The sequence below is a fragment of the Vanacampus margaritifer genome, chromosome 7, assembly GCF_051991255.1.
Source record: "Vanacampus margaritifer isolate UIUO_Vmar chromosome 7, RoL_Vmar_1.0, whole genome shotgun sequence".
NCBI classification, from domain to species: Eukaryota; Metazoa; Chordata; class Actinopteri; order Syngnathiformes; family Syngnathidae; genus Vanacampus; species Vanacampus margaritifer.
Genome location: NC_135438.1, coordinates 4148383 through 4172926, shown reverse-complemented (window position 1 = coordinate 4172926; position 24544 = coordinate 4148383). Strand labels below are relative to the sequence as shown.

Genomic DNA, 24544 nt, shown 5'->3' with positions numbered 1-24544 from the left:
CACATTGACATGTCATTTCAATGGAATAGAAATCTTTAAAGTTAAATTTGAAATAGGTCAAAAAATGAGTAAAAACATTTTCTACATTAAAGCACATCTACGTATCGATGCATCACTGACAATTACAGAGCGTCTAATGAGTATGTAGCCATAATTAGTACTTTTATATATGTGTAACATTTTATATTTATTTTAAAAAAAATATCGGACTAAATGAGTTTAATTACGCAAATATTTTTTTCACTCACAACAAACCCAGTGACTCTCAAAGTGTGCTGCAAGGACCACCAGTGGTACGCGGGCTCCCTCTAGTGCTACGTGAAAACATAAATCACTAAATTAAAGGGACACAGTGTAAAAATTGTTGCCATCTAGTGGTGAAATAATAGAATGCAACCACCTAATTTTGAAGCATGTGCATTTTGAAGCGTACACATTACTTGCAACCAGCAATTACTACACAAGTTTGTCTTCATCGGGCATCCGTAGCAGAAAGATAGCAAAGAAACATGTCAGCCTCCTGGAAAGTGCGGCGCAACCAATGTAGTATAATTAGCAATTACTAGACCTACCGACTAGATTTAAAAAAAAAAAAATGTACGTTTATGTGATAGAACATTTTTTTGGGCATATTATTGAAGTTAATAGTTTTTCTTCTTTTTGTAACAAATGTACATTGAAAAATTCTACACACTGTTTCTTTAAAAAATAATAAAATGTCCATTTCAAAATGTGGAAACAATCAAATTTATAGAATGAAGCTAAAATATGCATAGTCTGATTAAAACATGTTTAATCCAGTAGAGCACATTTTTTCCCCTTTGATTTTTTTACTTTACTAGTGCACTTAAATTGTATTTAACTTTGTAACTTCCACTTGTTTTTTTTAGAACAGTTTGCATTGTGAAAAACAAATCCAAGCAAATTGTTATTTAACCTTCATGTGCAATAAGCAGTTTTTTCTCCATTTAGTCAGATTATAAACTTTGCATAACGTTTCTGTAAAGTAAATATTAAATTGACTTTTTTTTTTTATTATTAAGCTGCAGGCCTATAGTTTTTTTTATACTGTATTTTAATGTTGTTCATTATGGTGATGCTTGGACAAGTAAATAAAACTTAAGGTGCCACATGGGGTTAAATATTTGCAAATCACTGTAACATGCTAATATTTTTGTAAAAGTTAAAAAAAAAAATGTTGCATTGTTGCTTTTATTTAAGCCCGCGTACAAAAATAGAGAGTCTTAAGGATAAAATATCCTACGCGTCTTTCTCTATTATTTCCTCCCAAAAACTTTTAATCATCATGATGTAGTGTATTTAAAAAATATATCGCTAACCTAAATTATTATTTTTTTTTTTAAGTGCTCCAAAGGAAGGCTGACAGTGGACTTGCGTAAAGATGCATGCGTGGACCACTGGCGTTACGTTTGTGTGCGTACGCGCGCGCGCGTGTCTCTCTCTCTCTCTCTCTCTTTCTGTCGCTCGCCCCCATCCAGCCGCGTCTGCCGTCGCTGATTGGCTGCGCGGGGGCCCCGGCTGCCTTCACTCTTTGCCCGAGGAGCACACCGGACCTCTTTCACTCTCGCTCCGGAGCGCCATTCATAAAAGTGCGCCACGGGCGACGAGCAGGACCATGAGCGAGCCGCGGCGTCCAAGTCGGACTTTGTAAAGCCGATAAGCAGGAGTAAGAACTTTTTGTTGTTGTTGTTTTTTTGGGGGGGCTGCGTTTTGTGTTTCCCACCCCACCGGTAAGCGTTGGATCCGTCGGCCTACTGCGACTCCCCGGCGTACGGCCCGGACCTGTGCCCCAACATGATCGCCACGCAGGCCAAGCTGGTGTACCAGCTCAACAAGTACCACGGCGAGCGGTGCCAGGCGCGCAAGGCCGCCATCGCCAAGACCATCCGCGAGGTGTGCAAGGTGGTGTCGGACGTGCTGAAGGAGGTGGAGGTGCAGGAGCCGCGCTTCATCAGCTCGCTGAGCGAGATCGACGCGCGCTACGAGGGCATGGAGGTCACGTCGCCCAACGAGTTCGAGGTGGTGCTCTACCTCAACCAGATGGGCGTGTTCAACTTCGTGGACGACGGCTCGCTGCCCGGCTGCGCCGTGCTCAAGCTGAGCGACGGCCGCAAGCGCAGCATGTCCCTGTGGGTGGAGTTCATCACCGCCTCGGGCTACCTGTCGGCGCGCAAGATCCGCTCGCGCTTCCAGACGCTGGTGGCGCAGGCGGTGGACAAGTGCAGCTACCGCGACGTGGTCAAGATGGTGGCGGACACCAGCGAGGTGCGCCTGCGCATCCGCGAGCGCTACGTGGTGCAGATCACGCCGGCCTTCAAGTGCACCGGCATCTGGCCGCGCAGCGCGGCGCAGTGGCCGGCCGCGCACATCCCCTGGCCGGGGCCCAACCGCGTGGCCGAGGTCAAGGCGGAGGGCTTCAACCTGCTCTCCAAGGAGTGCTACTCGCTCACCGGCAAGCAGAGCTCGGCCGAGAGCGACGCGTGGGTGCTGCAGTTCAGCGAGGCCGAGAACCGGCTGCTGATGGCCGGCTGCCGGAAGAAGTGCCTGTCGGTGCTCAAGACGCTGCGCGACCGCCACCTGGAGCTGCCGGGACAGCCGCTCAACAGCTACCACATGAAGACGCTGCTGCTGTACGAGTGCGAGAAGCACCCGCGGGAGGCCGACTGGGACGAGGCCTGCCTGGGGGACCGCCTCAACGGCATCCTGCTGCAGCTCATCTCCTGCCTGCAGTGCCGCCGCTGCCCGCACTACTTCCTGCCCAACCTGGACCTCTTTCAGGGAAAGCCGCACTCGGCCCTGGAGGCGGCCGCCAAGCAGACGTGGAGGCTGGCCAGGGAGATCCTGACCAACGCCAAGAGCTTGGACAAGTTATAGAAAGAAAAACTAAAAAAAAAAAAAAAAACGCTGCGACTCCCGGCTCTCGTTTTCGGTTTCTTTTTGCCGGGTGACTGTGACGTTAAAAAAAAGAACACATCGACACCATTTGGGGGGGGTTTGGAGCAGGAAAAAAAATGGTGCAGCGGAAGAAGGAAAAAGAAAAGGTACATTTGTTCTCCTTTTTAAACGTTCTCACCAAGTGAAGAAGAAGGAACTTTTATTTAAAAATGCAATGAAAGCAACGTGCCAAGTTGGTTTTCTTTTGGTGGGGAGGTGGGGGGGGGGAACAGCAAGAAATGTTAATAAAATGTTGGAAGTTTAAATTAGGCCTTGTGGCGTGTTTTAAATTTATTTTATGCAGGAAACAGAAAAAGACTCAAAATGTTTATTTTATTTACAGGCGCATTTTAATTTAAACTCAACGCTTTAAAACAGCACAAAAATGAAATGTCTAAATGTAAAATGCAAATTCCAATTAGCGCACGTTTGAAAAGCATCCCGATGCTTTATTTCAAACTTGGCCAAGTACGCCACGTGTGAACTTTATCCTCTCGATGTAGTTCAGCATTTCTAATGTGAGGGATAACCCTTCAAAAACATATTTGAATGCACGTGACTGCATAGCGGAACGAAAAAGGGGCCTGAAGCTTCACAAAAGTGCCATAAATGTGGATTGTCAAATTCTAATTATGTCATTTCAAAAAAAAAAAATTCATCCGTTGTATTTTTTTTAAATCGGCTTTCGGTGCTACTATATTTATTGTTTTAGTTTTACTTCCATTCACACAAAAAAAATATCTGAGCTATTTATTTATGTAAATGTCAATAGCGTTTTTTCATTTATAATATAAAGCACGTTATGTGCCTAAAACTTGTTTTGTTTCTTTAAAAAAAAAAAAAAAAAAAAGACACAAAAATGTACCATTTTAATAGACTTCTCGCTTACCTTTGGATCGATGGCCTTGAACCCCGGCTCGTCCTCGTCCACCTCGAAGTAGAGCTCGGAGGCGGTGATGGACAGGGTTCCTCGCACCACCGCGGCCGGAGCCACCAGCTGGGCCGCCGTGCTCACGTTGACCGGGCCTGCTGGTGCCGCGGGTGCGCGTGCACGCGCACACCGGCAAAGTCAGGAGGGGGCAATTTAAAAAAAAAAAAAAAAAAAGAAGAAGAAAAAAAAAAAGAATAGAGCCTGTTAAAAATGTAAAGGACGATGGAAGCGTCGCGTAATTAATCCCACGGGAACGATCGGGCAAATTCGAAAATTAAAGAAGAAACGAATAAGAAAGAAAATAGTGAAAATCGGAGAGCCATTTCTCCACATGGCATTCACATATATTTTTTTATTTTTAATAACTTTTAATCCTTTTGTACCTTTACCCTTTGTGACAATAGCGTCAAACTCACACATATACACACTATGAATTTGCATAAATGCATAATCGTTCAAAGCAAGTGGAAATCTGATTTAAAAATGCCACCATAATCCGCTGTACATTATTTTAATAGAGGTCACCGTGTAAAGGGATTACACCATGCAATCGGATTACCAGACTAATATTTAATTAACAGTATTTTTGATGTGAAAAGCCCACAAAAAAAAAACTGCATCAAATTGGAATTTTTGGGATATAACTCCTAACATGAAGTAAATCAATTAGTGTTATTTAAAGTGTTTGACACACACACACACACACACACACACACACTGCAATTTCTTAGGTACACCAGGACTATGAGACCAAAAATTTAGCTTTTTTTTTTCTTCTTCTTCTTCTTCATGTACCAATTTAATGTTTACATTTTCTGGGAGCATATTCCAAGTTCCTGTCTAATATTTGGAGCCTGTCATGCAAGCTCACCTAAAATTGTATAAACAAATATAGGCTAATTGTTTTTGGGTTAGTGGCTAAATGACAGGGTCAAAAAATTAGGAACACACGCTTCAGGTATAAATGTTGTTGTGGCACCCTTCAATTTCTTTTATGGCACTGTGAGGGTTTTTTAATATTTTGGTTGTCTTGAGTGGCATGGGAGGGTCAAAACATTAGGAACAGATCTTCAAGCAACAGGAAATGCATGATGGGAGAACCCCTAGCCTCCATTTCTTTGATAGGATACTTTTCAGAATATTAGGAACACTTGCCATATTAAAAACATTGAACTTGAAATTCATAGGTGTAGACGACCACCATGTAACCCAACCTCGCACCCTCAAATGTATTTATTTTTAATGGATTTGAATATTTTGGTGACTTTATTACGTAGCTACATGTGGGCCAAAATATTAGGAACAGTTCTCCTTAAATGAACTAGAGAGCACCACCCAAACAAAATAAGAACCCTCCATTAAAAAAAAAAAAAAAACATCTATTGTTTGTAATATTTTGGCTGCCTTAGCCAACTGGGAGGGTCAAAATATTAGGAACGGCCCTCAGAATGAGTTATGACCTAGAAAGGCTGCTGTGAAGAGAACAACCACATCAGCCGCCCTCCATGCAGCGCTTTTGTCATCTTTTTTTCGTACCGGTGAAGTTTTCCAGCTCTTTCTCCTCCAGAGACGACAGCGTGTCGTCGTCGCCGTCCAGCGAGGCGTCGCTCTCAGAGTTCTGCTGTGCCACAGCCGGACTCTTGATGGACCGCTTGCCTTTCAGCACGTCTTCCTCAGACACTGCGCGACAACAAGAGGACATCTGGGAATACGGCATGCTTCAGTATAAAGCTCCTCAATTTTTTTAACACAAAGTACCATCTAAAAAAAAAAAAAAAAAAAAAAAAAAATGTTTAGCTCGCCCACTACCACCATAATAATTAAAATATCGTTAATGTAGTATGGCATATAAGTTCATTGAATACAATACCATTTTTATGCCCCAAAAATATTAAAAAGTCTCCTTAATGATTGGATTTAAAAAAAAAAAATGCACAAATGGCATTAAAATATGTACAAACAGTTGTTAAAGATTAAAAGAAAATATAGTGTACTTTAAAAAGTTAAATACAACTGAACTGACCTCAAGAAAACCCCCCAAGTATATTTAATTTAATATGTAAAATTTAATACAGTAAATTTAATTGAATATATTTCACTATAATTCATATGCTTTTCTATGTTGTGATTTGTATTTGAGTGATTGAAACTCCACCACGCTTTTGGTTCAGTATACTTTGTACAGGAAAGGCACACAGTGTTGGATAATTACAGGACTGGAGAAAATTACTCTTCACTTTACTCATGTTACAGACAAAAAATAGTAATAATAATACAATCATAAAAATTCTGCCAAATGAAAAATACAACAGCTCCCTTTACAATGTTGTCTAGCATAGAGGAAGTGAATCTGTTATTTGATGAGAGGAGCAGGACTGAGTCATAAGAAGGCGCCGGGGGATGCTGGAAACGAAATCTCGCCATCACAGCATGCGTGACGTCGCTCACATTTACAAACTATCTGAGTTTGAAAGCAAACGACAGTAGTTTTCTAACAGCTGATCGTTTGGACGTTAGCAACTGGTGACACAAATGGTTCAATTCTCTCGTCGATATACGAGCGATAATCTCTGCTAAAAAAAAAACCTAAGATTTTGTAAATATGTTGCCGCGAAGATACAGCAACATGCGACGAATTTCCTTTATAAATAGTCCACAACGGGTTTGTTAAATGACACAAAAGGTGGAAAAGTACAAATTAATGAGAAAATTAGCTGAGCTGTTGTGACAGGCTGCCAACTCACAGCCGGCCGTCTCGTTCCCTGCAAGGATATAATTGGACTGTTAACTTCACATATTTGCCATTAAAAGGTAAACATTGTTGAAGGAGTTAGGTAAATGTTTCACTGTCAAACTATTTAAATGTCAATTAAAATTAAATGATATTTTTTTGGGGGGGGGGGGGGGGGGGATAGGAAAACAAAGGGTTTGACATGCATGTTTCACTGTAAAATTGAAATTAAAAATCAATACTGAAAACTAATGAAAAAAAAGGAAAAAATTGTATTTATATTAAAAACTCAACAAAAAAAAGTTAAACAATTAAACTAAAATAAAAAAAACATACAAAATACAATAAAAAAAACATACAAACAAATTCAAGTTAATGACAAAATAGATAAAAAAAAAAAAAAACTACCCGCTTGCTTCCATGTAATAACATGGCGGGAGGAAGGACATTACAATTGAAAAAGTGCAGTCAGTTGCTGTCAGCTAGAATGAGAAGAAAAAAAAAAGTCTGAAAAAGCTTACTAGAACAGCTGAAGTTGATTTGGTCTTAATCAGCAGGCAGGTGGTGTGCTGACTTCCATTTAACACCAGTTTGAATGTAAATGGTTCATTCTTAACACTACCACAACCCCAGCTATAAGAGGGTGTGTATACTTGTGCAACCACATTATCTCAAGTCATTTGCTTTTACTTCCCCCGTTGAAAAGATTTCTCAAATTTGGGGTATTGAGTGACAATGCTAGAAAACTTTTGAAACGATATATCTAGGTATCAATTTTCATACCACAAAAGCCTGGCATTCGAACAGGGGTGTGTAGACTTTTTATATCCCACGGTATGCGAAAGCCATAAGTGGATTTGTCATTACGCATGACAGCATCGCAGCTCTACCAAAGCAATAGATTAGCCTGCACTGAAACAGGACTAGCATGACATCAAAAACTGCGCAGGATGAAAATGCTAACGCGCTAAACATTCCCGCCGCGCATGCACACAAACATGACGGCCCTGCTTTTGTGTGTGTGTGTGTGTGTGTGTGTGTGTGTGTGTGTAGTGTGCATGCATGTGTAATCCTTTTGAATCCAGTCACTCAGTGAAACATTGTTGTGTTGTCTTCTATCAGCACCTGAAGGTGGATCAAGTCAAGTCAAAGTAGGAAAAAAAAAAAAAAAAAACATGCACAGCTGCGACGTGTGTCTTTGAAGAGTCGGGGGCCGTTCAAAAAAAAAAAAAAAAAAAAAATCTTGTCATGGAAAATATGCAGCCGGCTGATATTTAGAATGCTCTTCCTGTAATTAGGCCTCCCTGGAGGATTCCTTAGTTAGCAGTGCTGAAATTACTACCAGTGCCCACCAACCCCCCCCCCCCCCACCCGCCCCCGAACCCCAGCCTTAATACATACCACATGACTGTGTGTTCACACCAGGCCAGTGGGCATGAAAGATGGGGGGCTCCAAAACAGAGATGGATTTCAAATTGGACACTTTTCACTTGAAGACGCACCGCCAACCCTTCTTTTGCCTTTCGCTCCAAACAACTGCACGCTAACGTGCCAACCTGATAAACGTCACAATTTAGTTGCGTTTCATACAAAACGGAATTCACTGGAACTTTAAGAATAGATTGTATGAATGTATTTAGATTAAGCAAGGCAGTCAAAAATTTTAATTGCCGGTTTAAAGTATTAACATATATTTAACACATAGTCATTCAGACATATGAGTTTCTATGTCAAAAAATTAAATAAAAAAATAGAAGCTAAATGGAATGAAGTGGGGGGGAAAGAACATTTTAAATCAAATACAAATAAATCATAATAAAAAAATAAGTGGGAATGTAAAATATTAAATAAAATTTTAAAATTACAATTACAAAACTATTTTTATAAAATGTATAAAACACTATTAAATTACAATATAAATTTACTAAATTATTAAATCACACGTTTTTGTTTTTTTATTCCAATACAAAAACAATTTATAAATTAAATAAAAAAACATTTTAAAAAAAATTGTAGAAAAAAATCAACTACAAAATACTATAAAAGGAAAGAAAAAAACGAGACTGGGAAAAAAAACATATTCGGGAAATGCAAGTGTATAATTATCTTATTAGACAGCCCTCAAAGTTCAGGCGCACCCCCTGGAGGGTGCTCGTGCACCCTACCGCAGTTTGTCTGACACGGTTTACAATCAAATTAAAGTCATACGTTTTGTCATCATAGTTAGCAGCTTATTTATGATTACATTGGATTATGTTGATCTGAATGAGCTGGTAACAATCAAGCTGGAAAATCATAATTGTATCCAGTTGAAATCGATTAGCGCTAACATTTGGTCTATCGTAACGGGAACCACAACTGTAATGACAAGTTTGCTTTATATCATTTATTTGAATGTTACTAACATAACTATGAGATTTATTCTTCAAAAATCATTTCCAGTTTAAAACATTTTGTAGACACTTTAATTAGACGTATGCCGCGTTTATTTACATCGCAACGCATTTAGTGGCGTCGAATGGCGCCTATTAAGAAAGAAAGGTAAGACTCGTAGCGTTCCTAAAGAAACAACATGCGATCGGGAGAGTCACCCTCCCCCACGTCGCGCTCTCGTCATTCACCAGACGCATTCAAGAGTTTTGATCGTCCCCTTTAGGAACGCTACTGGAGGCTTACCTTGCTTTCTTTATGGGCGTTTCACATTGTTCGGCCGAGAGCCGCCGCCATTCGACGTCACTACGCACTGAATGCGTTGCCACGCAAATAACAATGGCGGCGTACGTCCAAATAAAGTTTCTACAAAATGTATTAAAAAGGTTAATTATTAGTATGTTAAACACAACCAAATAAATAATATGAAGCAAACTTGTCATTACAGTTGGGGTTCCTTTTAAGTCTTTGTTTTTAGTACAAGATAAGATAACAAATTTAAGATATGTAATTACCCTACAGGGTATTTATATCGGAACATTCACAGGGATGTGATTTGACCAAAGTGAAATTATCTGAAAATTTAGCCGGGGGTCTGGGGGCCGCTGGCACCCAGCTAGGTCCAGGGTCCGTGTTTTTAAGTACTTTCAATGCACTCACATGACAAAGAAATAGACAAAACAACAGCATAAATTTTCAATGTATATTGAACTATCCCATATAAAATGGCAGTTTTAGTCAACTCAAAATCAGTCACATTCAAAAACATTGGACTGCCTTTGCTTTTAAAAACTATCACTGAGAATATCATCATATCTAACTAATGTGATTACTAAGTTAACACATAAATAATGTTGAAGAGTTCAAATTTCATGAACAAATAATTGTATCATGACCAAATGAAAAGTAACTCATATTAGAGCATACCACAAATGTCTTTGTTATAGCAGAAGATGTTATCTGTCGGAGTCATGTGCATACACAATGAACTACTAAAAAAAATAAAAAATAAATCGGATTTTTTTTGTTTTGGGGGAAGATAAAAAAAGCGGAATTCCGCGAATTAGCGGAAAAATCACATCCCTGCATTCACAAAATCAAGTGTTTACTTTTACAAATATTTTTACATTTTTTGAGAGTCTAATCTAAATGATAAAGAATAAAGTATATTTTGGACATTTTTTCGGATTTAAGAACACAAAACGCTTTTTGAAAATTGTTGCGCCATTTTTTTTTTAAATGAACAAAAATTCTGAATTTCAAATAAAAAATAACAAAAAAGAGAGAGATTGCAATAAAAAAAAAAATATATATATATATGACCCCCCCCCCCCCCAAAAAAAAAACAACAACAACCAGATAACGACGATAACCAAGTTATAAATAGTCTGCTGCTGACGGGCCCCATTAAGCAAAGCGGCTAACTCTCCACTTTTTCTTGGTAGAGTGATTAAATTGTCAAAAATGACCAGAACAGAGACATTAGTCTTCAGGACCACCCCCCTCGGCCGCGGCGAGGTGGTACTTTCCAGACGTAAACAGCCGACGCTGATTTACCGGCAGTCTAGCGACCATCTTGGCATTCCATGAATGACGACAGTTGTTCGTAACGCAAAAATCCTGCTTCCTCAGAAAAAAAAAAAAAAAAAAAAAAAACTGAAGTCATGTCCATCCCTATCCTCTGATAGGAAAACAAGAGGGTGCGTTTCTTTTCGCCACCACCCCCTCCCTTTGCGTGTGATGAAGATAATTACAGCCAGATATGACCTTTGCGCTCCGCGCTTGGAAACCAGGCCCCGACGTTCTCATCTTCAGTCGCACTTCCGCAACAAATGTCAGGTCGGCGAAAACAAGACGAAAGGTTACATTGGAGGGGTGGGGTGTGGTGGGGGGGGGGGTCGGTTATTTTAATGATATATTCCCTGCAGGACGAGAGGTAGCGCACCACACTATTTTTACTTCTCCGATGTTGTGACGGATTTTGAGATCGAGGGCGCTAACACCTGCTGTTGGTCCTCCATTTTTTTTTTTTTTTTAACAATGCTCACGAGACTTTCGAACCCTGTAGCGTCCTCTTGGTCTGATAGAGGGTGTGGTTAAGCCAGGCAACAATAGCACAACTTGATGTGTGAAGAACCTCAAATGAGATGTTTTCAGGATTTTCCTGCTATTTTTGGCATGAATTTTCACTAAGTGTAAATTCCCAAACTCAATATTGCCAACCTAAAAGTGACCTATTCCATCTAAAAATTAAAATGTTTGTTAAATGTGTAATTTGAAGTTTAGTTGCGAATGTACCTTTCACTGATAATGGCAATAAAATTAATGGTGACTCGGATAAATTTCACAGAATAACGTGACAAATTATCACATCACAACGTTATAAGTTTGCTTTCTACAATTACCTTTTTTTTTTTTTTTTTTTTAAAGGTGAAGTGTGTGAAATTACATAAGATTTTAAAAGTTGGTTGATGGGTTTTATGTAATCATTTCCTTTGTTCATGTGTATTAAATTGTATTCCTGCCATTTCCTCTAGTCCTTCTATTTACGGCAGGAATTTTAATTGGAACTTTGCGATCCAAAATTAAATGCTGCATAGTAACAAGTGGAAAATGCAACAATTCACACTTCTTAAAACCAAGTATTTTTAAGTGGAGCAGTAATATTATTGTGAAATTGACGTAGGTATAACATGTTGCGCTAATAATTGTTAGTGTAGTTTTGTGTTCCTTCTGTCCCTTTTCCAGCTATTTGTGGAGCTCTGGGACGAAATATTCATTCAATATTCACACAGAGTTACTCCGCCCACACCAAATGACTCCACCCATGACTTGGAAGCCAGGCAAGGCAAACCTCTGCCATTTCCAAGCAGCCATATTACACTGTCACACAAGCAAGTGAAAACCAAAAGGTAAGCAGAGCTGCAGTGAGTTTGGATGGCCAGATTACAACAGTTGTCCACATGGTGGTGTTGGGGCGCTATATTGGGTTTGGTGATGTATCTGCTTCATGCACATATCTGCACACAAATTGAGTGTAATTTGGCGGCTTGGTGATGAAGTGCTTCCTCCACCAGTGAAAATATAAACCATACCCGTTTTGTGGGGCAGCCCTGTCTCATGCAAGTGAGCCAGGGTTGGTCACAGACATATTAAGACACCTTGGAAATCATTTTAAATTGTGGAAAAAAAGCACAATATTTTTTTTTAACATAATCATACACCTTAAAATTGGTAACCTGGAGCCACACTATTCCCAAATGCATAATAAGAAAATAAAAAGGGAATAGAAATGTTACTCACCACTGATACCCGCCACTGTTTTGCATCAAAGAAACAGAAAAATAAACATTTTACAACCCGTTGCAGCTCAGATCACATCAAGTGAATTCCATTTGCTACTTGCCGCTAACAGCTAGTAGCGAGCCGACTCACCGTGCTCGCCGGCGCCCTTGAGCGTGGCCTCCGAGTGGGCGGATCCGAACGGGTTCCTGACGAAGCGCCGTCGCCGTCTTAAGTCGTCCTCCCAGTTGTCCAGGCGCCAGAACTCCCTGGGTCGGCTGCAGAGGAGACGGCGAGAGGTACGAGCACATGTGTTAGCAATTACCCAGCCAGCGTGCTACGGCTCGGGCCCGGCATTAGCGCTCGGGCCGGGCTCCATAAAGCCGCCATTGTTGGTAAAAAACCTTGAGAACAGCGGTCGCCAACTGGGCCGCGGACCGGTACGCATTTGTGGGACATTTGGGACCCATTTTATTTTGATAATCAGGTGCATCTGCGCTTTGTAAACAGAAGTAAAAAAAAAAAATGTCCATGAATTAGCATTAACTTTCAAGTACAATACATTTAATCTTTAGGAACTGTCTTCAAAGTGAAACAAAATCGGACATTTAAGTGCAGTAGTAATTTATTTATTTACTTACAACTTAAAATACACGTAACCTAATTTATTATTTTTTTTATTTACACTTGTACGACATTGAATAATGCAAAAAAAAAAAAAAAAAAATCAATGAGTCATCCCCTCCCCATTTTCTACCTTATACATCATAATGAATGGAAAACATGGACAGCGGTACGAAAAACCAAAAATGTCGGCCATTTTGCAAACTAGTCATGTGTGGAGTGTGTGTTGCCGGTGTGCAGGGCGACACGGTTTATGGTTTGAGCCGTGCGGTGGCTGATGGAAGGAACCCCGGCGTGCTTTATGCTCCATCTGGGGGCGCCTCACAAATCTTCCTCTCTAATGGCAACGATCACACTGCGGCCTTTAAAAGAGCTTTGCGGGAGAAAATGACGACAATTTCTCCAAAATGGGCCTCTTAAAACCAAGAGTGTGTGTGTGTGTGGGGGGGGAGGGGGGGGGGGGGTTAAAAAGGCATCATCATGCATCAGCTAAGATTATGGCTAAAACTATTAAGGTCACCACCAAGGCCAGAATGTTAACTCAAGTCAGATAGAAAATGATGAAGTTTTGTAAAAAGTCAACTGGACTCATCATCTCTCATTGCATGTGATTGGCTAGCGACCAATCCAGGGTTTTTCCTCGCCAAAAAGTCAACAACTTTCTATTATTACGCTATAAAACCAATGGATTGCATCAGAGTATCTTAACTTGAGATTGCAGTGGTGCCTTGAGATACAAGTTGAATTCATTCCGTCACCATGCTTGTACCTTAACACACGCATATTAGGGCTAGGCAATGTATTGATAAAATATCGATATTGCAATATTGGCCCATTGAATATGCATATCGCAAATACATGCAATAAGCTTCAATTTGACCAGTCAGACACAAACTTAAATGTGCATCACCATCCAATAGTTGAACATTTGCTAGAGTAATTTATAATTAATTAGTGAAGAATACATTGAGCTTGCTTATTTTGCTACATGAAAAATGTTACTCTTTCATTTGATGGTAAAAACATGATTTCTTTAGGTACATGTTAAATATCAATATCGCAATATTCAACAACTAGATCACATATTTTTCCAATATCATGCAGCCCTTACACATATCTCAAATCATCTTTCCTCATTTAAATGAATGGAAATGGCATTAATTTGTCCCGGCCCCCCAATAATCAAAATATTAGTTTTTTTAAGAATGAGAAATAGTCGATAATGCTGTACTTAGAAATAACAAAAATTAATGGAATGTAAAGAGTAAAGTAGATTGTGCATCATAATTTAATGCTGCAATTCAATTAATTGCGCCGCTCCTTCTGCTGTGCCCACCATCACTGGGAAGTGGTGTAATGTAAAATCATGTGGACATAATTGAGTAAGAATATACTTTTTTTTTCTAATTATACGGTAAGAGAGTCAGTAAAGTACTGTAATAGTCATTTTTCACAGAGGATAAAGAATATATGCCTGTGAGGATTGTTATATTCGACTCAAATTGGTGCGCCACTGTTTATGCTCAAATATGCATTGCCTCTGAAACTGCGGCTATTGATGCTAAGCATTAGCATGCTAATGGTGTTCCCAATCGTTAGCATTAACTCATTCAATGCCAGCCAATTGCACTGATCACAAACCTGCCAGTGATTTTAGAGCATTTTGACTGATTGTATGACCAACAGACTATTGTGCAGACTCTTCTTTCACCAGAAAAACAAAATCTAACCATACCAATCCCTCCTAATAAAAAAATTTAACGTATCAAACGACATAACGCGACTTGAAGGCTCTTTTTTCAAGAATCGTGTCCTATTTGCCAAAGTGCCGCTGTTTTTGTTCACTGCTCGTATCTTGCATAAAATCCTAAATCGGGTCACTCGTATCTCGAGGCAACCGCTTTAACTGGCAACTCGTCCAGGTTCTACCCCACTTCTCTCGCCAGTAACTATTTTGGGCCTTCAACCTTTTTCACGCGTGTCCCCGCAGTGTGTTTGTCTGCGATAGTGTGTGCGCACTTCATCATTCTGCCTGCGATGGCATTCATGTGAGGAAAATAATTATTTAGCTCTGGATCAGGACACAACATGTCTCTCAACTCCCGAAAGGAGGTAGGAGGAGGGGGGAATGGGGGGTGGGGGGGGGGGGGTGGGGGGGGTTCCTATATAGGCCTTGCACAATGCACATTAATCCATCAGGAGGGTGAAGTGGTGAGCTGGTGTAATTAGTCATAGGAAGGATGGTAAAGTATGCGGGTGGGGGCGGGCGCCGCACAACCTCTGCCAGTGTCGGGCGAGAAGGGGGTGACAATGGGGGTCCTAATGACGGCGGCGCGTGAAAGATACCCCGACCGCTTGCGCTTCCGCAAAGCCGATAAATTATTCAGCGCTCGTTCATCCCGCCCGGGCGTGTCCTTGGCACGATTTACTGCCACGCCAGCGCCAGCGCCGCCGCCGCCGCGCTTCAAAATAACAACAATTAAAATAACAAAAGGGGGGCCGACGTGCGGCAGATCACGCGGACCACTTTTGTGTAATTACTAATTAGCGTGCTCGTAAAAAAAGCATGTGGACAGCTTTCTCGTTAAGTCGCTGGTCTAAATACAGCGAGGGGAGAGGAAGATTTATACGGGTTAGCACTGATGTCATAGAACAGTACATAACATAAAAAAAAAAAAAAGGGTCTGAGGTACCCGAAATGCTACCACCGAAGAGATAAGAAACCACAGCCGGATTCTTGTCCCTGATCCGGCAGCTCAGATTTAATCAATAATGCACAGAGATAAAAAAAAAATAAAAATAAAATTACAACTGGACGGTGCCGGATGTAACCTCCATGACCACAAGTACAAAACTGCCTTCCAAAAACACAGAATGTGCCAACACTTCAGGCCACACCTCCTCTAGTTCCGAAGAGAAAAGATAATTAATTATCTTTAGAGATTCAAGACGTGCGGCAAAATACCCTCCGAAGACAACCGCCATGTTTCAAACCCAAACGATTTCATCCAACACAGTGGTCCCCAACCACCGCGTCGCGGACCTGTACCGGGCCGCTCGGTTGAAAGAATTTAAAAAAAACTCACTGTACTTCCGGTTAATTGACTAGCCTAGGCTTAAAAATATTTTATTTTGAAAAGTGACCAGATTGTCTCTGTTTACGACGGACTCTTGACACATGTCAAGATGCTAATTATCTCTGTCGCGTTTTGTTACCCTTGTTATGGTAGTGGACTCGCGTTTGTTGTCGTAGCCTTTTATTAATCAGCCGACGAACAGCCAAGCAAACCCCCCCCCAACCCCGACCCACTGGGTTGCCGGTCCGCCAAAGTTGTGGACATATATGAACCGGTCCGTGGTGAAAAAAAGGTTGGGGTCCACTGATCTGACATAACAGCTTCAAAGCAAAATGGCTGACTTCCTGTTCAATCTTAGACATGGGTTGTTGAGTTTTGAGAGTCTTGACATGATTGACAGACATATCGACCCAATTTTATTTCTAGGGTTAGAACTCATTTTTCTTTAAGGCCCATTTTTCCTGGAATTTCAAACCCAAATCTCGAACTTCCTGTTTTTTACTCGCAACTGATGTTTTAATAGCACAATTGCTCTTTTTTTTTTTTGTCAAAGAGAAATTGCCGGCCTCAAACATAAACGCTTCTTCAACGTCCCGCTTTGGCCTTTTCAGTGTGTTTAAAACAAATGATTTGCCATCCGAGATGGGCAAAAATGCGGTTCTTAACGGTATGAAATATTTTTCCTTCCATTCCTGAACGAGCGAGCGAGTACGGCAAACGCCGGGGCTATGTAAATGATACGAGATGACCTTTCTTGCAGCGAGCGAGCGAACGCGGGTTCATATATCACCGCAAGTGACTGCGCTTGGGCACAAACAGTCATACATAACCTTTTCCACTAAATTAATTTGCTTGTACGGTCAAAGAGAGGCACGGATTTCCCGGCCCTCGCTTATTTGACATTAATGCCGCTCGCTATTGGCGGCCCCCCCCCCCTTTCAAATTGCTCAAATGCCGCTGCCGTGCAAAGCGGGGGGGGGGGATCTTTTTTTTTTTTTTTTTTTTGCCGCCATTTGCATATAGCGCGTGTTGGGCCGAAACGGCGAGATTGAGGATTTGTCATGTGGGGCGATCACTGCCAGGCTCTTTTGACAAAGAGCCGGTGCTCGGGCGAGTCTCCTCCAGACTCAAATTAAAAATAAAAAAATAAAAAAAAAAAGAGAGAGGAGCAAACACCTTCCTGCCAAGATTGTTTGCTGTGATTAAGTCCCACCCGGGTGATTTTTTTTCCCCCCCGTGCACTTTTAAAGAGAGCATCTACACGTGTGTATGTTAATTCCCCTTCACTAATGTTTGGCAGATGAGGTAATGTTGGGGTCACAGAAACATACAATACTGGCTTCCAAATGACACCACTTGTCATTTACTGCAACCTTCAAAGGGTTCTTACTTTGTTTTTATAAACCTTTTATTGCCATTTCTGGTATAAACGTGTCCAATCATAGTGGTTAGTTGTGTGCTTTTATGAGGTACGATGGTGTAAAAACTGTCCTTCAAAAGGCCATACTTCCGCACAAACAGAAGAGCAAAGTCAATCGCCACTACTTTGTTTTAAATGAAGGTGGAATTGCATTTGTTATGCTAGAGTTGTCTAATAACAGCATTTTATGGTGTACTTTCTATTGCATTTGCCGTGTAAAGCCATCCTTCAATGATCATACTTGCACTAATACTGGGGGGAAAAAAAGCCTATCGCCCTTACTTTGTTTTAATTTAAACCTTGATTGGTGTTTCTGACGCTGAAGATGTTTAATAATAATTGTCACTGTAAAACTGTCCTTCAAATCAACGTAAAGTTGTCTTTGGAAGTGTATACTTGATGACAGTGAAGAGGAAAGCCAATCGCCCCTACTTTGTTTTTGATTCAATGTTTATGTACAATCAGTGAAGATGTACAATAATAAAAAAATAATAGCGGTGCGTAAAACTGACCTTCAAATCGCATACTTCTCCACAGGCAGTAAAGAGGGAAGTCAATTGTCCTTACTTTGTTTTAAGTGAACTTTTACTGGTGTTTTGGGTGCTAAACATCTTTCACAACAGCCATTTGGAGTGCATCTTTTAAAGAAATGTTGCTGTACTTACGAAAAGATGTTGAAGTCGCCCATACTTTGATTTAACTAAACTTTTGTGTTCCACGAAAAATGTTGTTGTTTTTTTTTATACTTTTTGTACAAAATATTACTATTTTTCCAAACTGAAACAAAACAAATGTAAACACTCTGATTTTATTCTTAGAGTTGAATTAATGCAACATATGACATCAAAAGAATTTTGTGGGAAACTTAAAAAAAAAAACACACATCGTTCCAAGAGTACGGTAGGCACTCAACGTAACAGTTTTTTTTTTTTTTACAAAATGCTCCAATATTCTCCCAAGAAAAGGTTTACGAATAATTTCTCTTAGTTGAACCCCTGTATACTTTTGAACCGTCTGCACACAGACTGAACTCTGTACTTTTAAAGCAGTCCTGCCAATTATCTCCAATTTATCCAAGAGCTTTCAAAAAAAAGACTAAAACAAAATGCAGGCGATGTTGCATCCAAGCAGCTTGTGTGGATCAAACGCGCTCCCCAGGGTGCGAGGCAAAGGGGCTCCCGGTACCCCGGCACGAAATGAAAGGATGCAAATTGAGCCCTAATTAGCAGCCGCTTAATGCGCGCCTTTACAATTAGCAGCAATTACACTCAGTAAAAATTGAGTGTCAAAAAAGGCGGTCAATTACACAATAATTATCGTCACTATTTTATCATGAATCAAAAGTGCGATGTTTTAAATGTTAAGTAGTAAATATTGATCAAAGTCGGCAAAACAAAGTATCCCGCGCTCAAGTGGCACCATCTGTATTTTTGATGAAGCTTCACATACACGCCCCCCCCCCACCCGTGTTTTTGACAACAGGCCGTTACGGCCATTTATCAGCGCCGCTGCCGGGTAATGAGGGGCATCCGCCGGACCCGGGTTGCATAATTCTGCCATTACTGGCCCATTTTAATAATCCCCTGACCTCCAGCTTTCAGAGATGCTCTTGAACGGCGGTGACAAATCTGACGGCGCGGCCCCGCGTGTCCGTCACGCCTCGAAAAGTAAGACAAAAAAAAAATGGTGGAGGAGCTCAAGGTTAGATGGGGATAATTTGCTGAGGGGGATCGAAAACAAGAAATATACAAACATAGACCATCATATTGCATCTGCTGTATTGTTTATAAAATGTCACAATTATTAACCCTGGAGAACCCACGGGGTCAAATTTGGCCCCTATAAATTCTGCTACTCAAATAAAGACCTTTTTTTTTTTTTTTTTTTTTAATTTAACTTCAAAAGTCCAGAGTGCCACTTCTGACCCCTGCATGGGGCCATCTAGTGGATGAATATTGCACTTACATGAGCCAGAGTGGTGGTGACAAGATGGCTGGCAACAAACATGCTGTTTTGTTGAGCTGGAAATCAATCCAAACAAAACCATCTTCTCAACAAACCATCAGATGGTAAAAATTTTTTTTTTTTGTTAATCTATTTCATATCATGTTGCAGAATGCCTAGAGGTATGTTTTATATATATATTTTGATAAATTAGCAACTCCGAGCTAGTTCAAAAAACAAGGGTTAAAATTGAAAATAATATATATTATAATATAATTCATAATTTTCCAAAGAAGAAAGGGGTTCTTGGGTTCTCCATGGATTATTAAAAAAAATAAATAAATAAAATAAAATAAAATAACATCTTGAAGTGAGCTGATCCAGATAAAGCAAGAAAGCTTCACCATTCGGCCTCACCCATTACGGAGCCTTTTTTCATGGACTTTTGATCCCCCAAATAGCTTCCTCAAAACAAAATGGCCGACAATGGATTCCAGGCATGGGTCTCGAAGACTTTTTCTGTTATGATAGACACGTCCATGCGGCTCATGTTTAGGACCCGAACATGCATACGGTTTCCCTCGCATAAACATGCTTGCAAAAAATGTTTGCGTTTTCGAGAAGCGCGCCCCAAAAAGTCCGCAATTTGGATAATATCAACAGCGGTTAAGTGAAACGCTGAGGCTCTTCCTTTCTTGCACGTCTTCTTTACATGCCCCGTGTTTGTTCCTCAGCGGTAAGCAGGAAGTGCTGGATTCCCAAGATAAAGGCCATTTTTGGGGGGGGGGGGGGGGAGCAAACGGCAAAAGCGGCAAAATAAATGACCTGCTGGCGCCTGGGCGTAATTACAGCTGCGGTGGCGTGTAGCAATCTATCAGGAGGAAGAGAAGGTGGTGAAGGTGTTAGTCAAAGGAGATAGCCTTTGACTAACTACTGGCCCCTTGACAATCGATACGCGCCACATATTGCACCTGGCGAGAAAGTGCGGGGGTGGGGTGGGGGGGGGACGGGACTCCTCAATGGTTTTTCATTCAGATATTGATCAGCCCACCTTTTATCGTGACCTTGGCCATATACTTTCTTAAGGGTATATGAAACTCATAAATCTGAGAGTTGCAAGCCCAAGTCCAGTCGAGAGCGGCCATCTTTCATAGGGGCCCAAAGAGACATTCCGGAGCCGTTAAGCGGACCGCGTTGAAGAAGAGCCAAAGACGTTATTACAAGAGAATGTTTCCCCGAGTACAGCGGTGCCTTGACTTACGACTTTCATTTGTTGTCTCAAAACACTCATGAAATGCTGAAATGGAAGGAAATGCATTTAGCGATGCAGGCCCAAAACACTACATTATTTCTATTTTATTTTATTTTTTTATTTATTTTTTATTATTATTATTTCTTTTACAAATTGCAGTCATAGACTAATAACAATGCAAAGAATTAAACATTTTTTGTATAATATATAAATTAGGACTGGACCGGTAAGGATTTTTTTTTAGGCCATTTCCAATATTTGGCAAAAAATAAAATTATGTTAACAGATTAAATTGACTAATTAAAAAAAAAGAGAAGCAAATAAAATAACATATTTCTTGGTTCCTTAACGCGAACAACAATAAAGATATGAATTACAGGTAGAACATCTGACTGGTTTACAATACTTTGACCTTTTGTATTTGTTTAACTCTTTGACTGCCAAAAACGTTAAATAACGTTTAGTAAAATCCTATGGAGGAGTGCCAAAGACGTTAAAAGACGTTTGTTCCAAAACAGAGGTGAAACTAACCATTTTCTATTGTTGATTACTGAAAAACGGAATAAGGTAGAAACAAACTTTTTTTTCTGATGAAAGATGAGAGTCCAATCTTTCATTTGGTAGTATGTGTGTTTCCATAGTCCAAACACAACATTTTCTGTGGACCTTGAAAGGTCAGTCAAAATGCTTAAATCGCCTGGCACCCACGGCATCCCTTTTCTGAAAACGTCTGGCAGTCAAAGAGTTAATTTTAAAACAGAGAAAAATCAGCAAAAATCTGTTGATTTTCATGCGGGGACAGCATTTGAATGTGGAATAAAAATATACTGTCGTCAGTTACAACCCATCCAACTTGTCACTAAGCTGTTTCAGTTATTATGAAGACCATTTAGAGTTTTAAGAAAGTTTTATGATGTCATTACCAATTGCTGACAACTATTTTTTAACTGATGTTACAAGAGATGCTTGAAACTGCACAATATATCGAAAAAATATCGATATCGCGATACTGGTCCATATCCCAAAGACATGCAATAAGTTTCATATGGAATTTTATGCTTTTATCTGAATTTGACCAGTCAGACGCTAACTAAAATTGAACATCATCGAGAGGTACTGTAATTGCAATGAACTAAAAATAGATTGATTTTGCTTATTTTGCTGCATGAAAAAAATTTATTCTTTCATTAGATAATAAAAATGTCATTGCTTAATTTACATGTTAAATATCGCAATGATATCGATATCATATAAATATCGCAATGATTTTCCAATATCGTGCAGCCCTACTACATGGTGGCAAAATAATCAGTCAGCCATTTTAAATTGTTGTGATACAAAACCACACCAACTAATAACATGAATTAAAATGACAAGAACCATTTTTAAGTTGAACACAAAGTCAAAATGTAGTGGAATTAGATGAGATAACTTGACAAGCTAATGATTCTAATGAAACCAGTTTGTGGCAGAATAAATTATGTCAACCCAACAGCTAGTCTTCATAATTTGAAATGCAAAAAGGTGCACAAATCTTTGCACTTTCTTACGTAAGGCTCATGACATCAATAAAAAAAATAAAAATAATAATAATAATAATAATAATAATATATATATATATATATATATATATATTTATAAACAGCAAACAAGGTTACCAAAGGCTCCAACCCATTAAAAGAAAAGAATGAATAGTCATTTCCTGATGACATCATCATCCATCTATAAATGCGAATGAAAGCACGTCATCATCAAGTAGCCGTTGAACTTGACCTTCCTTCCAAATGATTTAGCAAACATTTACATCTGCGACGCAGCTTTTGGGCCGCGTTAACGCATTAACATATGGACATCCTCAACTGTCAACACGCTCCGCCGTGACACGTTGTTGCCATTCCCGCGCTTGCCCCGCTCCACTGTGCTGTATACACAGCGGCGATAAATGTTAGCATTTGGGGGCTATATTGTTGTAACACGACATATCGGATGCTCGCCGACTCGGAAACATCCCCTTTCGTCCGCTTGAAAAGTGTCCTGCGATATCCACGTCCCATAACAGGAGGCAAGATTGCTTACATTTCTCCGTAATGTATGTTTAGGATGGATCGGGGCGAAGGCTAATTGTTTCTGAAGTCGTCGGACGAGATGAGAGCTGCGGGACGACGACAGCTGTTTCCGCTCAGCGTGACGTCCAGTTTGTGTTTCCATTTGTTTATAAGCAGAGCAAAAGACGTTCTGAGTTTTTAAACGGGTACGATAGACGATGTGAATGATTGCATGGGGTTGCCACGGGAGTTCCGTTCTGAAGTTTGTGAAATGTTTACCGATTCGATCTGCGACACTGCGCTCACAAATTTTTTGCTCTCAAGTCAAAGCAAAAACTCAATTCAAACAACAGCAAGTGTTATGGCATCCTGTCAGTGTATCACTTTGGGGTTCAATTAAATAGTCGCAGATTGAACACTGTTTGACAATATCTTTTTTTTTTCTTCTTCTTCTGTTTGACAATATCGGAGTAAAATGAGATGAGATCAGGACTTCACAGAATTCTTTTTTTTTTTTTTTTTTTTTACATGTTTGGTGGTCTGCTGTGAGATTTTTTTTTTAAGTGAAATGGCTGCCTTGGCTGCATAAAGATTGGGAAAAACTCTAAAAACAGTTGAGTCAAAAATAACCCAACTATGGGTCAAAAATGGACCGATCCCCTACTTGGGTCAATTTGACCCAACTTTGAGTCAAGAAATGCGTCTTTCAGCGTAAAACAACTTAGAAATATTGGTCAGATCCTTTACTTGGGTCATTTTGTATAAAACAACCCAGAAAGTTGGGTCAAAATGACCTATTAAGTGGACCGGTCCATTTTTGATCCATAATTGGGTTACTTGACCCAACTGTTTTTAGAGAGGGCAAAGGTTGATTTTTATTTTGAGGGGATTTTTTTGGGAGGGTGAATTTGGGCGATCATAACAAATTCGTCCTAGACTGTCCTCATTTCCAGCATTTTGCTTTGAGAATTATCTTGTTTGAGTGTTTCAGCAGATTTCATTTGATTGGACTTTTATGACAAACATCCGCTTAGAGTGTTTTTCCTCATAAACGTGTAAAATAATTGAAAATGGATGGCGCTGCTTGAGAGGAACCAGTTGAGGTGGCTCGGGCATCTGGTTCGGATGTCTCCTGGACGCCTCCCCTGGGGAGGTGTTCCGGGCATGTCCTACCGGCGGGAGGCCCCGGGGACGACCCAGGACACGCTGGAGAGACTACGTCTCTCGGCTGGCCTGGGAACGCCTTGGGATCCCGTCGGAGGAGCTGGGTGAAGTGGCTGGGGAGACAGAAGCCTGGGCTTCCCTGCTAAAGCTGCTGCCCCCGCGACCCGACTCCGGATAAGCGGAATTGAAGACGGACGGACGGATGGCGCTGCTACAAATGGGCCTAATTTTGGAACTATTTCCTCACTGCCCAGTTTGTGACGTATGCCGATTTCTGTACACCGTCGACCTTTTTCCCGTGCCGATTTGTACACTCGCTGAGGTACGCTGCGACCAGAGGAAAGGATGTTGTCTTTATCGCCACTTTAGATGATTTTTTTTCACTCTAGCTTTCATCCGTCCTCTCTCCGTCTTCCTGCCCGTGTCGTGTCACGCATTTCCGAGGCTGCGTGTAAACTAAACGCTGATAATCTCCATTGACATGCCAAAGTCCTATTTCCTTTTTCGACCCTGTAGCACCCGGTAGCACTAAGAAGAAGAAAAAAAAAAAGAGAATCTGCACGCAAAGGGCCGACGTAGACATACTGCAGGCCTCGGTTTGAACGCGTGCGATACATTTACAATTATGTATCATAATTGTGATTTAGGTCTGGAAAGGAGAAGCGTCCCCGGAGAGATTCATCAAGCTG

The 24544-nt window shown here is 40.5% G+C and overlaps 2 protein-coding genes across 11 annotated transcripts in view; one reads left to right on the top strand and one right to left on the bottom strand.

The window, feature by feature from the left end:
• The window catches only part of lrba (LPS-responsive vesicle trafficking, beach and anchor containing), a 218242-nt gene that overhangs the window by 81421 nt on the left and 112277 nt on the right, over positions 1-24544 (bottom strand). For 4 of the 10 annotated variants that reach the window (XM_077569992.1, XM_077569995.1, XM_077569994.1 and 1 more), the window contains exons 37-40: positions 12483-12607; positions 12351-12365; positions 5423-5566; positions 3845-3984 (exon numbers count right to left, since the gene is read on the bottom strand). In XM_077569992.1, the coding sequence (XP_077426118.1) occupies positions 3845-3984; positions 5423-5566; positions 12351-12365; positions 12483-12607 (424 nt within the window). The remainder of the gene's footprint in view (positions 1-3844; positions 3985-5422; positions 5567-12350; positions 12366-12482; positions 12608-24544) is intronic. The other 6 variants (XM_077569999.1, XM_077570001.1, XM_077570002.1 and 3 more) reach the window with 3 other exon arrangements.
• Positions 1569-3140, top strand: mab21l2 (mab-21-like 2). The gene has a single exon (XM_077570003.1). It carries the CDS (start codon positions 1816-1818, stop codon positions 2893-2895), a length of 1080 nt encoding a protein of 359 aa, XP_077426129.1. The 5' UTR covers positions 1569-1815; the 3' UTR covers positions 2896-3140.

What these genes read in the sequence shown, in the direction of transcription:
- mab21l2 (XM_077570003.1), top strand. Translation starts at nt 1,816, where the DNA reads ATGATCGCCACGCAGGCCAAGCTGGTGTACCAGCTCAACAAGTACCAC.